The sequence below is a fragment of the Falco biarmicus genome, chromosome W (genome assembly GCF_023638135.1).
Source record: "Falco biarmicus isolate bFalBia1 chromosome W, bFalBia1.pri, whole genome shotgun sequence".
In the NCBI taxonomy this organism is placed as follows: Eukaryota; Metazoa; Chordata; class Aves; order Falconiformes; family Falconidae; genus Falco; species Falco biarmicus.
Window position 1 is genome coordinate 2,624,727 of NC_079310.1, and position 15,207 is coordinate 2,639,933.

Below are 15,207 nucleotides of genomic sequence, written 5' to 3' on the forward strand. Positions count from 1 at the left end.
TTAACATTCTGGTAATTCGTGGCAAATAGCGGAAAACTTAACACTCTGCTTAAGACCAGGAAAAATTGGTTTTTGTTTATTGTTTGGTTTTTGGCAATTGTTCATTGAAATGCATACTTTGTGAACTGTCAGTGTTCCTAAAAGTTTGTACATAAGTGCACGGTACCGTATAACATACTGCTTGTGTGACTGCGGGCTGCCCGGAGAGTGTGAATGGTGTGATTGAGATACGCATTTTGATTTTCCGTGTATAGCTTAATTATTTTGACTAAGTGTGAGTGCAAGAGTGCTTGAGACAGGCGTTTGAGTGCAAAACGAGTAAGGAGCTCTATCCACGTTTCCGACCTTGGGTGGCTAAGGCGGCCGGAGAAAACCAAAGTAATTAAAATTGCAAAATGGGAAATGGAAGGAGTAAGCCCTGTGAAAAATCGCCTTTGGGTTGTATATTAAAACATTGGAGTGATATTGTAGGACATGGTGGTACCGAAAATAGAAGGAAATTGGTTAAATATTGTAATCAGTGGTGGCCTTTGTATAAATTGGAGAGTGATGCGAAATGGCCTCAGGAGGGAGGAACGTTAGATTATAACACTCTCCTGCAATTAATGTTGTTTCTGAGGAGAGAGGGAAAATGGGATGAAGTATCATATGCAGACATGTTCTTCGTCCTCCGGGACAAACCTGAGTGGCAAAAGGACTGTGGATTAGTACCCCCTTGGGATCCTATGGTACTAGCACTAGAAAGAGAGGACAGGATGGAGCGTAAAGGAAAGCTGAAAAGATGTTACTCAGCATGTAGTATTGGACAAAGGTGTATCAAATTAAACGGAGAACAAGAGCCCGAATTAAATGATTTATTTAATCCACCTTATAGAGTGGAGAGACAAGGTTCGGCCAGGGCTCCCAGTCCACCCCCAGGCGAACAAGAGGAAGAAATTCCACAAGTTATTTATAAAGAAAGCCAAACACCCGGTGCCACACAAGGAAACACAAAAACTGCCATTACGGCTCCAAATAGTCTGGTGTCTTCACGCACCAGACAGAAGTCTATTTTACAGGCACCCCTCCGAGAAGCCATAAATCCGGACGGAGGAACAATGAAAATAAACGTTCCGTTCACGGGTGCTGATCTGAGAGAATGGAAAGAGGCTGCCCGAGAATACCGTAATGATCCGATAAAGACGGCACAGAATTTTAAATTTCTAATAAAACAGCACAATCCTGACTGGAGTGATATACAATTATTATTAGATTGTTTGACTGAAACTGAAAAACAATTAGTCATAAAAACAGCGGGGGATCTCGCAAAGGAACATTATAATATAAAGGGAGATAATTATAGAGAATGGTTTCCTTTGTTGGACCCGGAATGGGACCCAAACTGAGCCGCTGAAATGGGAAGATTACAGGCATACCAGGAATGGATATTCAGAGGAATGGAGAAAGCAATTCCTAGAACAATAAATTGGGCAGCGTTATATGAGGTCAGACAGGGTCCTTCTGAAACACCTTCAGAATTCTTAGACAGAATAAGAGATGCAATGCGCCGGCACACGTCTCTGGACCCAAATTCGGAGGTAGGCGCACAGCAACTAATATCCCTCTTTTTAGGACAATCACAAGGGGATATTAGGCGCAAGTTGCAAAAATTGAGACCTCCTGAAAAGACTTGGAAAAATTAGTAGAGGAAGCATGGAGAATATTTAGTAATCGAGAAGAAGGTTACAAGCAGGACCAAAAGAAAATATTAGCAGTAGTAAGAGAAAATGAGAATCAAAAATCTAAAGTTAAATCAAGGCGTGGGCTGACACCCCTGGGTAGGAATCAGTGTGCAATATGCAAAAGGACAGGACACTGGAAAAACGAATGCCCTGAACGCAGACATCAAGAAAACACTAAATGGCGCAATAATCAAGGGAAAACAATAGCTCACATGGAAGAAGAAAATTGACTAGCCGACCCATTAATAAAATTAAAATTAGGAGAAGAACAGGAGGAGGTGGAATTTTTAATAGACACAGGAGCCACCTATTCGGTTTTGAACCAGGCTTTAATGCCTTTGGGAAATGATTATGTTTCAGTAAAAGGTGCAACTGGCCAAACTGAAAAGGCTTATTTTTGTAAACCTTTAAAATATAAGTTGGGAAAACAGATGGGGATCCATAAATTCCTATTGAGCCAAATTCCCCAAAGGCCCTTCTTGGTAGGGACTTATTAGAACAATTGGAGGCAACAATCAAATTTAAAAAAGGGGAAGTTACTCTGGAGGTAAATAATCATCAATACATACAGGTTATGAGCCTATCTCTGGCCAATACTCCTATAAAAAGGGAAATTGATACCAGAATTATTGATCAGGTATATCCCGGAGTATGGGCAATTGACATACCGGGACGTGCCAAGAATGCATCACCTGTAATAGTAAAACTGAAGGAAGGGCAGAGTGCGGTAAGAATTAAACAATACCCACTGAAAAGGGAAGATAGGGAAGGAATTCGTCCAAACATAGAGCGATTCATAGAACTAAAACTACTAAAAGAATGTGAGTCAGAATTTAACACACCTATCCTCCCAGTTAAAAAACCTGATGGGTCTTATAGGATAGTTCAAGATTTAAGGGCCATTAACAAAATAACAGAGGATCTGTATCCTGTAGTAGCTAACCCCTATAACCTACTAACCACCCTGACACCTGACCTAGCTTGGTTCACAGTTTTAGACTTAAAAGATGCCTTCTTTTGCCTCCCTCTCCACGAAGCCAGCCAAAGAATTTTTGCTTTTGAATGGGAAAATCCCAGAAGCGGTCGAAAGACCCAGCTCACATGCACGGTGTTGCCACAGGGGTTTAAAAATAGCCCCACAATTTTTGGAAACCAATTAGCAAAGGATTTGGAGTTATGGGAACCACCGTCAGAAGAAGGGAAAGTGTTACAATATGTAGACGATCTTCTTATTGCAACCAGAACCGAAGAATCTTGTATTATTTGGACTGTGAGTTTGCTGAACTTTCTGGGACTACAAGGATATTGAGTTTCTAAGAAGAAGGCACAGGTGGTGTTACAACAGGTCACATACCTAGGGTACGAGATCAGTGCCGGACAACGGGTCCTGGGGAAGGCCCGAAAAGAAGCCATATGCCAAGCCCCCCGACCACGAACTGTAAAGGAACTGCAGACATTTCTGGGAATGACAGGATGGTGCCGGCTTTGGATATGTAATTATGGCTTGCTTGTTAAACCATTATATTCCCTGATAGCAGCTAATCAGAAGGATCTTCAGTGGGATGCTGAATCAGACAGAGCTTTCCATGAACTGAAGAAAGCCTTGATGTCGGCACCAGCACTAGGACTTCCTGATGTGAGTAAGCCATTTTTCCTATTTTCCCATGAGAAACAGGGAATGGCATTAGGAATACTGGCACAAGATTTGGGACCATACAGACGGGCAGTGGCATACTTCTCTAAACAGCTGGATGCCACTGCAAAAGGATGGCCTGGTTGCCTGAGAGCAGTAGCAGCTGTTATCCTAAACATCCAAGAGGCCCGGAAGTTTACCCTGGGCCAGAAAATGACTGTCTTAGTATCCCACACAGTGTCTGCAGTCCTTGAAACAAAAGGGGGGCATTGGCTCTCCCCACAGAGATTCCTAAAATACCAGGCCATAATGGTGGAACAAGATGATGTTGAGATCGTGACTACAAACATCGTCAATCCGGCCTCATTTCTTAATGGGAATATCGGAGAATCAGTCGATCATGACTGTCTAGAAACAATCGAAGCCACTTATTCTAGTCGGACAGATCTCAAGGATGTTCCTATTAATGGAGCTGAACATTGGTTTACGGATGGGAGCAGCTATATGCTGAATGGAAAGCGACATTCCGGATATGCTGTTACAACCTCTGAAGAAGTGATAGAATCGGGGCCGCTACCGGCTGACACTTCGGCACAGAAGGCTGAAATCATAGCCCTTACTCGAGCTCTGGAGAGAGCTCGGGGAAAACCTATAAATATTTGGACTGATTCTAAATATGCCTTTGGAGTGGTACATGCTCATGGAGCAATATGGAAAGAAAGGGGACTGTTAAACTCCCAAGGAAAAATCATCAAACATGCGGAAGAAATTTTGAAACTCCTAAATGCGGTCCAGCTTCCTGAAAGGGTGGCAATTATGCACATTAAGGCACACCAGAAAGTGAGCACAGAATTGGAAAGAGGAAATGAACTGGCGGACAGGGAAGCAAAACCGGCAGCCAGAAAAGCAATCAAGGTAGAGGGTGCGCTAATACCTGATGGACAAATATCTCTAGAAGGTAAACCAGACTATACTAAAGAAGATCGCAAACTGATTTCTGACCTAAAGGGATCATATAATGAGGAAGGGTGGGCTATAATCTCACATGGGAGAATAGTGATTCCTTCCTACATGGTATGGTCAGTAGTCAGGGAAGAACATAGAAAAAGGCACTGGGGGGCAGAAGCTCTATATAAGGATCTCACTAAAAACATAATAGCACGAAATTTGTATACTACTATTAGACAAGTAACCCAACAATGTGATCTTTGTCTCCAGACTAATCCTAAGATTACCAAGGGGCCAAAGTTGGGAAAAATTGGGAGAGGAAATGTTCCTGGGCAACAGTGGCAGATCGATTTCTCGGAACTTCCTAGAAAAGGGGGGTATCGATATTTATTGGTACTAACAGATACCTTTTCAGGTTGGCCAGAAGCCTTCCCGTGCAGAACTGCTAAAGCCCGGGAAGTGACCAAAATACTACTCCAAGAGATAATACCTAGGTTTGGAGTCCCAGCAGTAATGTCCTCGGATAGAGGACCACATTTTGTGTCCAGAATAGTACAACAGATCAGCCACCATCTAGGAATAGATTGGCAATTACATACCCCATACCGACCACAATCGAGTGGCCAGGTGGAAAAGATGAATCATCTAATCAAACAACAGATTGTCAAGTTAGGCCAAGAAACAAATCTAACTTGGCCCCAGTCTTTGCCATTAGCTCTTACACGAATTCGAACTAGACCGAGAGCAAAAGAGGGGCTTAGCCCATTTGAAATTTTATATGGACGACCCTGTGGGGTACAAAAGGGGATGTCTTCACAGATTGGTGAAGAAACAGTGACTTCCTATATGGTGGCACTAAACAAACAATTAATAAGAATTGAGAAGCATGTGATGGGAACACGCAGTAGGGGTCTGGATGGACCTGTTCACGATATACAACCAGGAGACTATGTATACGTTAAGTGTTTTGCAGATAAAACCCTGGAACCACAGTGGACCGGACCTTTTCAAGTCCTACTCACCACCTACACTGCAATCAAGGTTGAGGGACAGAATTCTTGGATTCACCATACCCGGATTAAGAAAGCCCCTGCAACTTCGTGAAAAGTAACCCCAGATAAAAAAGAACTGAAACTCAAATTTACTCGGACAAATGGGAACAATGTGGGTGGCAAGTAAGTGAACCTGAGCGGTTGCGGATCCACCATATGGGAAGGGCACCACAACAAACAATATAGAACAAAAGAGTCTGGGACTGAGCCAGTGGCCAGTCTTGCCCAACTTGTTATCAGTAAGCCCCAACTCAAACAAAGATATTTTTGATCAAAACAGATTTTATATGTATATATGAGGAACGTTTAGATTCTTAAAATGATCAATAGTGGGTTTAAACCATTTGTGGTTTTTTGTACCCTCTCTCTTGCCTACAACCAAAAGCCTGATAACTGGCCTTGGAATCATGCCCAGAAAAAACACACTGGAATAATGGGAAAGGTGGACTCAAAGACGAAACTAGCTATGGTGGTTTTTTCTGAAAATGAGGTGTACCAAAGGAATCAATGGGATCGGGAGGATGTACACAAAGTCGACCGATTATGGGGAAAATTAGGAGTTAGGATAAAAGTAGGGTGTCAAACATATAATGAAAAGGATAACACCAAGATTTCGGGAGACACCCTGATTAATGTCAGAAAGGTAGATAAGGAATTTACCCTTCTAAATACAACCATGTGCTTTAATTCACGGGAATGTTGGCACAATTTTACCTTAACGGAGCCCATCTTTATAATATGCCTAGGAAAGGAATCCCCAAGAACAGCTCTGACTTATAAGATCAAAATAACAATCATGCTAACCACTGTTCCTACCACCACCACAGTTACAACAATCCCATTAACGCTTGATCTTGAATTAACTAAACCAGATCCAAAAATTTATACAATAGGACCATATGTAATCAGAAATACAGGTCAGCAACAAATGTTGTTTAACCCAGAATGGTCTCTTAAAAGAATAGAGTTAAAAATACAAGTCAATGTTTCTGATGTTAAGCCATCCTGTTCCCCCTTCTTACGAACCTCTTATGAGGGATGGACAACTTGGTTAAGAAAAAGGGGAAATATTTATCGAAACAGAATAGTGAGAGATGTAACTGGAATGTTGGGAACAGGACTCGGAGTATTAAATTCCATAGACTCAGAGGTGATAATGAATAAACTAGCCACCACCACGGCCGATCTATCAAAACTACAACAACCACTAAAATCTTCATTATTGGCATTAGGGGCGCACCAATGGTTGATATCGAAGGTACTCCCTGGGTGGGAACAAATAAACATGGAAGATCATCAACTCATCACTAAGGCATTAAGTGGTTTACAGGATGACGTCGCCCTGGCTCTAAGTTGTATCCAAGCCCAAATGTGGATGCAATCAATAGCTGCATCCATAATAAGAGAAGGAGAGGAAGGCATATTTCCTACAGAAATTCGAAAGATGGTTTGGGACAATGCTACGGAGGTAGAAAGAAAACTCCAGTCATGGTGGAATATGGTGAACTTTACCTACGACCCCAACACACACACCATCACAGCTTTTGTGTTAACCATACATAATGCAGTAATAATTACCATACACCCCATTGTAGCCCTTGGAATTAACCATAATGGGGTGCTCCTATACCCTTTTGAACATAGAACATGGGCCAGAAAGATAGGTGACAAGTGGCAAACAGTAGATTTAGAATCTTGTATTATGCGAGAACAGCAGGGCTTCCTCTGTGAAAGCAATACTATCATGGCTCAGGATACTTGTTTAGATACAGATCAGAAAATATGTCATTTCGAGGCCCGACCAAATGCAAACTTGAAAACAGTAATTATATATGCAGGGAAGGGATGTGCGTGTTTGAGAACTAAGTGTAACACAATAACCATAGATGGGGAGGTAAAGGAGACTGCACAGTATTCAAATTATTGTATTTGTAATTTTACTACTATCACAGGATGCGATTTTAGTTACTCAGCCCCAGTAGTGTCTCATCAATTCTTAAAATCCAACTTTACCCTATCACAGATAATAATTCCTACCCACATAGGACTAAATATAAGCAGTATAAAAGAACTATTAAAACATGCAGATTTACAACGTATACTGGAAGAAACCAAAGAAAAGGGACATGAAACTCTTCTTATGGTCCATCATGATGTAGAGGGGATCAAGAAAGTTTTAAAAAAGGTAGAACAGGATGGAAACCATAATTGGTGGGATACTCTCTTTGGCTGGTCACCTTCTGCAACAGGAATTCTTAACACTATGGTACACCCCATTGTGATCTTATTGATCAGTTTAGGAATTTCCTTAATACTAACCGTTATGTTATATTTGTGGGTTTGGAGAATGTTTAAAAGGGTAACACTTATGTATGATGCTTTATATCATTCGGGAAGACTGCTTAAGTAAAAGAATTTACTTAATTTAATAGAAAAGGGGGGATTGATATGGAGAAATAGTGTGAAATGGGGACAATGGACATCGATTGTGATTGTATGTGTCTGCTTAAGGAATGTGGGTATGGTGACTAGTCATGGGTGCGGTGACAACTACAGTTTTGAGGAGACGCCTGTCCCTCTTCCTCTAACAAAGGGGAGACGGGGAGATGCCTGCCCCTCCTCCTCTAACAAAGGGGCTATTTAAAAGAGAATGAGAAAAGATGAGAGACATTCAAATGCTATCTAGAGGGAGGGAGTGCTAAGTCTCCTTGCTGGAGAAGATTGGGTGGTCACAAGGACATGAATCACCTGAAGAAGATTGGATGGTCACAAGAACATGAATCACCTACAAACCTGCAAGACCACCACATTCCAGGAAACGGACTGATAAGCTAATTAACATACGAAGCGGGGTTTAGGTAACGAATATGTATAGGCGTTAATTGAATATTCATTTGTTCATTGTATAAATGTGAGATGGTTCGTCACTTCGGGTATGCACGCTTGTGGAGGAGCGATCCCCCGTGCATCTGCGCGCAATAAACATACCTACTTTATAACTTTCGAGTTATAGAGTCTAATTCCGCAGGTCACTCCAGCTCCTCATTTCCCTTAATACACCCCTTCCCAGTATCACAAGCTGAACAGCACCTCTGAGTCTTCTTCAGTCCTCTTTCAGTCAATGCATAGATACCATTCAGCTCATTGTCTAACATTTTACATTTCTTTCTCATTTCATAATTATTACGCAATGCAAAGAACAAATCAACATATGGTACTTCATCCCATTTACCCACTCTTCTACAGAAAAGCATTAACTGCAATATAGTATTATAATTCAAAGTCCCATTTTCCAGCCATTTCTTGCTGTCATCCAGCTTATACTTTGGCCACCACTGATTAACAAACCCACAAAACCCTAGCTAACTCACAAAAGCCTAGCTCACCAATTGTCAAAACTTTACACTATTTATACAGTTCAGCAAGCAAAGACATCAGCCTTTGTTGGTTACAAGTTACATAATACTTTCATTACCTAATACTCAGTTTCCTATTTCTCAAGTAATTCTCTTGCTTCTCATGTTAATTAGTTTGCATGCTCAGTCTCAACTTCTTTTTTCTGTTGGGGGGTTTCTTGAGTCCTTGGTCAATGAGTCCATGGTTGCAATCTCCCCCTGTCAGAATTACTTTTCCCCTAGTTAGTGCTTCTTGTGGTAGACTTCCAGTCAGCTCATTCATCTTGTGTTGGTACTTTCCTCTTTAAACAAAGAATTTGCAGGTGCTTAAGGAAGCGCTTAGCTGGGCATTCAAAAATGCTTGTAACTTGAATTAACCATTAACAATTCATTTGTTAAGTCCCCTTTAAGTATTGAAGGTCCACAATAAGGTCTCCCTGGAGCCTTCTCTTCTCCAGGTTGAACACACCAACTCTCTCAGCCTGTCTTCATAGGAGAGGTGTTCCAGCCCTCTGATCATTTTCGTGGCCCTCCTCTGGACCTGCTCTAACAAATCCATGTCTTTCCTTTGCTGGGGACCCCAGAGCTGGATGCAGTACTCCATGTGGGGTCTCACCAGAGTGGAGTGGAGGGGAAGGATCACCTCCTTCAAACTGCTGGCCACAGTTCTTTTATATGCAGCCCAGGATACAATTGGCTTTCTGGGCTGCAAGTGCACGTTGCCAGCTCATGTCCAGTTTTTCATCTACCCATATCCCCAAGTCCTTCATCCTCCAGCCTGCAATGATACTGGGGATTGCCCTGACCCAGGTGCATGACCTTGCACTTGGCCTTGTTGAACATCATGAGGTTCACGTGGGCCCTCTTCTCGAGCTTGTCCAGGTCCCTCAGGATGGCATCCCATCCCTCAAGCATGTCAACTGCACCAGGCATGTAAACCATGTGTGGTGCTCTAGCTACTAGCTGGGGTTAAACCACGACAATAGAAAATGACTAAAATTTAGTAGCTTTTCTATCTTTGACATTTCATTGCATGACAGAAAACCAAGGACTGAAGCATTTAACCAAAGTTGTCTCATTAGGTAGCAAAGAGAGCCATTAGTGCCCCCCTTAGCCTTCTCTGTAGAATAAAGAAATGCATTTCCCTCTGCCTCTCCTCACACCCCATGTGCTACAGCCCCATCATCATCTGGATGTCCTCTGAGCTCTCTCCAGTCTGTCAATGTCTTTCTCATACTAGGGCACCCAAAGCTAGACACAAGAAGTCCAGATGTGGTCTCATGCACACCACAGCACTACTAATCACTTACAACTTCAATGGTATTGTTTGAAACTTTTGAAAAAAGTTTCCCTTTAGATATTTGGCTGTGATTGGAACCTAACGTTGAGTTCAAATAAACAGTTACAACTACAGTATATTCCCAAAAGTGATTTGATACAGTGAGAGATGAGATTGGGAATGGTCAGCTCTTGATTTTGAAGGGGGAAAAAATCATGTATTAGAGTGTTAAATACAAAGATTCTTCCTCAAGCATGCCTGCCAACTTAAATTTATCAAAGTAGTGTTTGTCAAGGAAAAAAATAGAACAGTAATCACCAAGTGTAGGAGAACCAATGTGATTTATAGAGGGAGTCAGCTTTAGCCTGCCTCAGGTACAAGAGACATGATTACAAGTACAGAATTTCTAGAGTTTCAAATTGCTTTAGGGAGCAGAGACCTCAGAGAGTGTTGGAGTGTTGCTGCCCAAACAAAGGACATTTAGAGGCCATACAAAGACAAAGAGGATTCCAAATACTCACCAGCTTTCATGGGTTTACTTGACATTGTTTGCAATCTGTTTTGCCAGCATTTAATATATATGATTCACTTCAATTACTGCATGCCCAAGAAACAATCCCTTTAACTATGAAGTGCTCAGTACTTTTGAGCACCATCACAGTCCTGTAACAACAGTTAGAGGTTAGGTTTTGTTTTAAGAAATACTGCAGCTTGCAAAGATTTACAGTGAGATTCACCTATACAACAAATTATTCCAAGAAGCAAAAAATGAACTTTCTCTACATAGATACAGCAATACAAAGCAGTAATCCTTTCAAAGAGCAACAAAGACAGAAGAGCTACAAAAGGATTTCACAAAAAGAAATTCCAGGATAGCAATGATGCATCAGTACAGTGATTTTCTGGGTTCAGTATATTCTGGAAATATTCCGGAACTAAACTATTTAAAATTGACATCAATAATGTATTGATTATTTTTAAAATATTTATCTTGCCAATACACTGCTACATGTTTTATAATTTAAAGGAAATTTTCTTTGTCTGAGAAGTTGCTACTTAACTATTGGAATTTCAAACATTTTTGTACTGTCATGGACAAAGCACATGGCAATATACATCTATTCTTTTTGCACTTAAAAAAATGTTCTTGAGGACAGAAAATAATCTTTCATTTCAAGAAACCAAAGCTTCCTAGGTGCAGCCGCCATTGATAATTTATGAACATTTATGAGTTGATCAGCTTTTCAGCAGTTACAGTACTTATTAACTAACCCTGTTGACATATAAAAAAGAATGAAAAAAAGACCGTGGAAAAGTATTTTCCTTATATTTCAAATGTCAATTCATGTAACTTACTGGCAGTTCCTCCATTTGTTAGCTGTGTTGGGGTTTTTTAAATAATAAAAGGTACATTTCTGATTCTCATTTGAGTATTCGTGTGTCTTTCACTTAAATTTAATATTTATGGTCAAAACATAATAGTGTTAATGGTTCAAATAATATATAGGTTTGAATGCATCGGCTTTAATATATCAACTGAAAGTTATTCTGAATTGCTTTTTTTCTCATTTTAGGCATATTTTCATAGAATCATAGACTATCCTGAGTTGGAAGGGACCCATGAGGACCATCGAGCCCAACTCCTGACTCCACACAGGGCAAACTAAAAGTTACACCATATATCTAAGAGTGTTGTCCAAACACCTCCTGAACACTGACCACTTTCCTGGGGAGATTGTTCCAGTGCTTGACCACCATCTCAGTGAAGAACTTTTTCCTAATATCCAATCTGAATTTCCCCTGACGCAGCTTTAAGCCATTCCCTTGTGTCCTATCACCAGACACCAGAGAGGAGATCAGCACCTCTCTCTGCTCCCCCTCATGAGGAAGCTGTAGAGTTCACCCATCTCCTCTAAGCTGAACAAACTAAGTATCCTCAGCTGCTCCTCATAAGTCACGCCCTCTAGTCCGTTCATCATTTTGTTGTCCTCCTTTGAACACATTCTAATATCTTTATAACCTCCCTATATTGTGGACCTCAAAATTACACACAGTACTTGAGGTGAGGCCTAACCAGTGCTGAGTATAGTGGCACAATCACTTCTTTCGACCAGTTAGCTATACTGTGCCTAATGTGCTCCAGGATACGGTTGACCATTTTGGCCACCGGGGCACATTGTTGACTCATACTGAGCTCACCAAAACCTCCAGATCCCTTTCTGCAGACCTGCACTCCAGCCTCTTGTCCCCCAGTCTATATGTACATCCAAGATTACACCATTCCAGGTGCATGTTGTGGTTTAACCCCAGTGGCCAGCTAAGCCCCACACAGCTGCTTCCTCACTCCCCACTGAATGGAATGGGGGAGAGAATTGGAAGGGCAAAAGTGAGAAAACTTGTGGGTTGAGATAAAGACAGTTTAATAGGTAAAGGAAAAGCTGCATGTGCAAGCAAAGCAAAATAAAGAATTAATTCACTACTTCAAAGCAGGGCTTCATCACACAAGATGGCTACTTGGGAAGACAAAAAGCCATAACTCTGAACGTCCCCCCCCTTCCTCCTTCTTTCCCCCAGCTTTTATTGCTGAGCACAATGTCATATGGTATGGAATATCCTTTTGGTCTGATGGGGTCAACTGTCCCAGCTGTGTCCCCTCCTAACTTCTTGTGCACTCCCAGCCTACTCGTTGGCATGGCAGTGTGAGAAGCAGAAATAGCCTTGATGCTGAGTAAGCTCTATTTAGCAATAACTTGAACATCGTTGTGTTATCATCACTATTTTCAGAACAAATCCAAAACACAGCACCATACAAGCGACTATGAAGAAATTTAACTTTATCCAAGACAAATCTAGTACAGTGCAGAATGTGGCATTTGTCCTTGTAAATTGGTGATTGTCCAGTGCTCTAATTTATCAAGATTTCTCTGTAAGGCCTCTCTACCCTCGAGGGAATCCACAACTCCTCCTAATTTAGTATCATTGGCAAACTTACATAGTATGCACTCAACTCCTGTATCCAGGTGATAAAAACACTGAGGAGAACTGGCCCTAAAATTGAGCCCTGAGGAGCACCACTTCTCGCTGGCCACCAGCTTGATGTAACCCCATTTACTAGAATTCTTTGAGCCTGACTCTTCAGCCAATTGTTCACTCATCATCTTATGTACATGTCTAGCTGTATGCTGGATATTTTGTCCAGAAGGATACTGTGAAAGACAGTAACAAAGCTTTGCTAAAATCCAAAAGCGCCACATCCACTGCCTTCCCTTCATCCATTAGGTGCGTAATCTTGTCATAAAAGGATATTAAGTTAGTAATGCATGATTTTCCCTTCATGAACTCATGTTGGCTTTGACCAGGGGTCCTCAAACTACAGCCCGTGGGCTGGATACAGCCCCCCAGGGTCCTCAATCTGGCCCCCAGTATTTACAGAACCCCACCCCCCCCCCCCACCGGGGGTTGGGGGGGGAAACCAAGCAGCCGCAGATGACTGCCTACCACTTCATCCACGTGCTGGCCCCCTGTTTAAAAAGTTTGAGGACCCCTGGCTTTGACCAATGACTGCATTGTCTTTCAAGTGTTTTTCAGTAACTCCCAAAATAATCTCCATAATTCTGCTAGGCACCAAAGTGAGACTGACAGGCCTATAATTACCAGGGTCTTCTCTCTTGCCCTTCCTGAAAATGGGAATAACATTTGCTAGCTTCTGTTGCAGAATGGATGAAAGAGAACGGCCACGGTTCCATAGAAGGACTGTGTGATACAGCTTTTGACATAAGTCTGGAGTGAACCAAGCTAGGCCGCAGTGGGAAATTACCAGGCTTGCTAAAAATAGAAAATTACCAGGCTTGCTAAAAAGGGAAGAGAGATAAGGTCATGCTGACCTTGTGCCTAATGTTGTAAATAACTTTGAGGAATTCGCGTAGACAAGAGAGGAAAAAAAAATATATGTAGCTAGCTATCCGCAGAAACCGCAAGTAGGAGGACGTATGAAAATGTAACCCTTTAGAGCTTAGCCAATCAGCAGATGACTAGTAGGCATAATTAACTGGAACTGTATATAAGACATAATCGCGCCGTAATAAATCGAAGCTTGCTTTATCACTCACATTGAGTCGGCTGCTTGCTTTCCCTCGCTCGTCGCAAGCTTCTAGTCAACTGAGACCTCTCCAGATTCCCAAGACCACTGATAAATAAATGAGAGAGGTCTTGCAATAACATCAACCAACATTTTCAGTCCCCTGGGATGAATCTTATTGGGCCCCATAGGATTATGTACATTCAGTTGCAACAGCAAATCCTGTACAAGTTGAAAGTCAACTGAGAGCTTATCCCTACCTGAGTCACGGTCCTCAAACCCAGAGGTTTGAGGTCCCAGAGCCCATCATCGGTGTTGAAGACAGAGGCAAAAAAGGCATTAAATGTCTCTTCTTTATCATCATTCCTACTGATTATGTGGCCAACCTCATCAAGTAATGGACCGATGCCTTCTTTAGTCCTCCTTTTACTGTTAACATATTTTAAAAGCCTTTTTTGTTTTCCATCACAGTATTGGCCAGCTTCAACTCCAAGTGAGCTTTGGCTGTATGAATTTTCTCCCTACAGTGTCAAACAGCATCTCTGTAGTCCTGTGTAGCCTGACCTTGCTTCCAAAAGTCCATACATTTTCCACCTAAATCCCTGTTCATCCCAACCAGTTTTCTGCCCCACTTGCTTGACTTCCGACAAGTTGGAGTTGCCTGCTCCTGCACTCTTAAGGGATGGTTCTTAAAAAGTGACCAGCATTTATGGACCTCAGTACCCTTGAAAGCAGATTCCTAGGTGTCGTGGTTTAACCCCAGCTGGCAACTAAGCACCACACAGCCACTCACTTGCTCACTCCCCCTGCATCAGGATGGGGGAGAGAATCAGAAGGGTAAAAGTGAGAAAACTCATGGGTTGAGATAAAGACAGTTTAATAGGGAAATCAAAAGCTGCGCATGCAAGCAAAGCAAAATAAGGAATTCATTCACCACTTCCCATTGGCAGGCAGGTGTTCAACCATCCCCAGGAAAATAGGGCTCCATCATGTGCAATGGTTACTTGGGAAGATAAAACACCATCACTCTGAACATCCTTCCCTTCCTTCTTCTTCCCCCCAGCTTTGTATGTTGAGCATGATGTCATATGGTATGGAATA

The 15,207-nt window shown here is 41.9% G+C and overlaps 1 protein-coding gene across 1 annotated transcript; it reads left to right on the top strand.

The window, feature by feature from the left end:
- Window positions 1-755: 755 nt before the first annotated feature.
- On the top strand, window positions 756-14,504 carry LOC130142103 (uncharacterized). The gene is given in 4 exon segments (XM_056323553.1): window positions 756-1,164; window positions 1,956-2,174; window positions 2,177-4,695; window positions 14,298-14,504. Coding segments are annotated over 4 exon segments (3,354 nt in total).
- The last annotated feature ends 703 nt before the right edge of the window (window positions 14,505-15,207 follow it).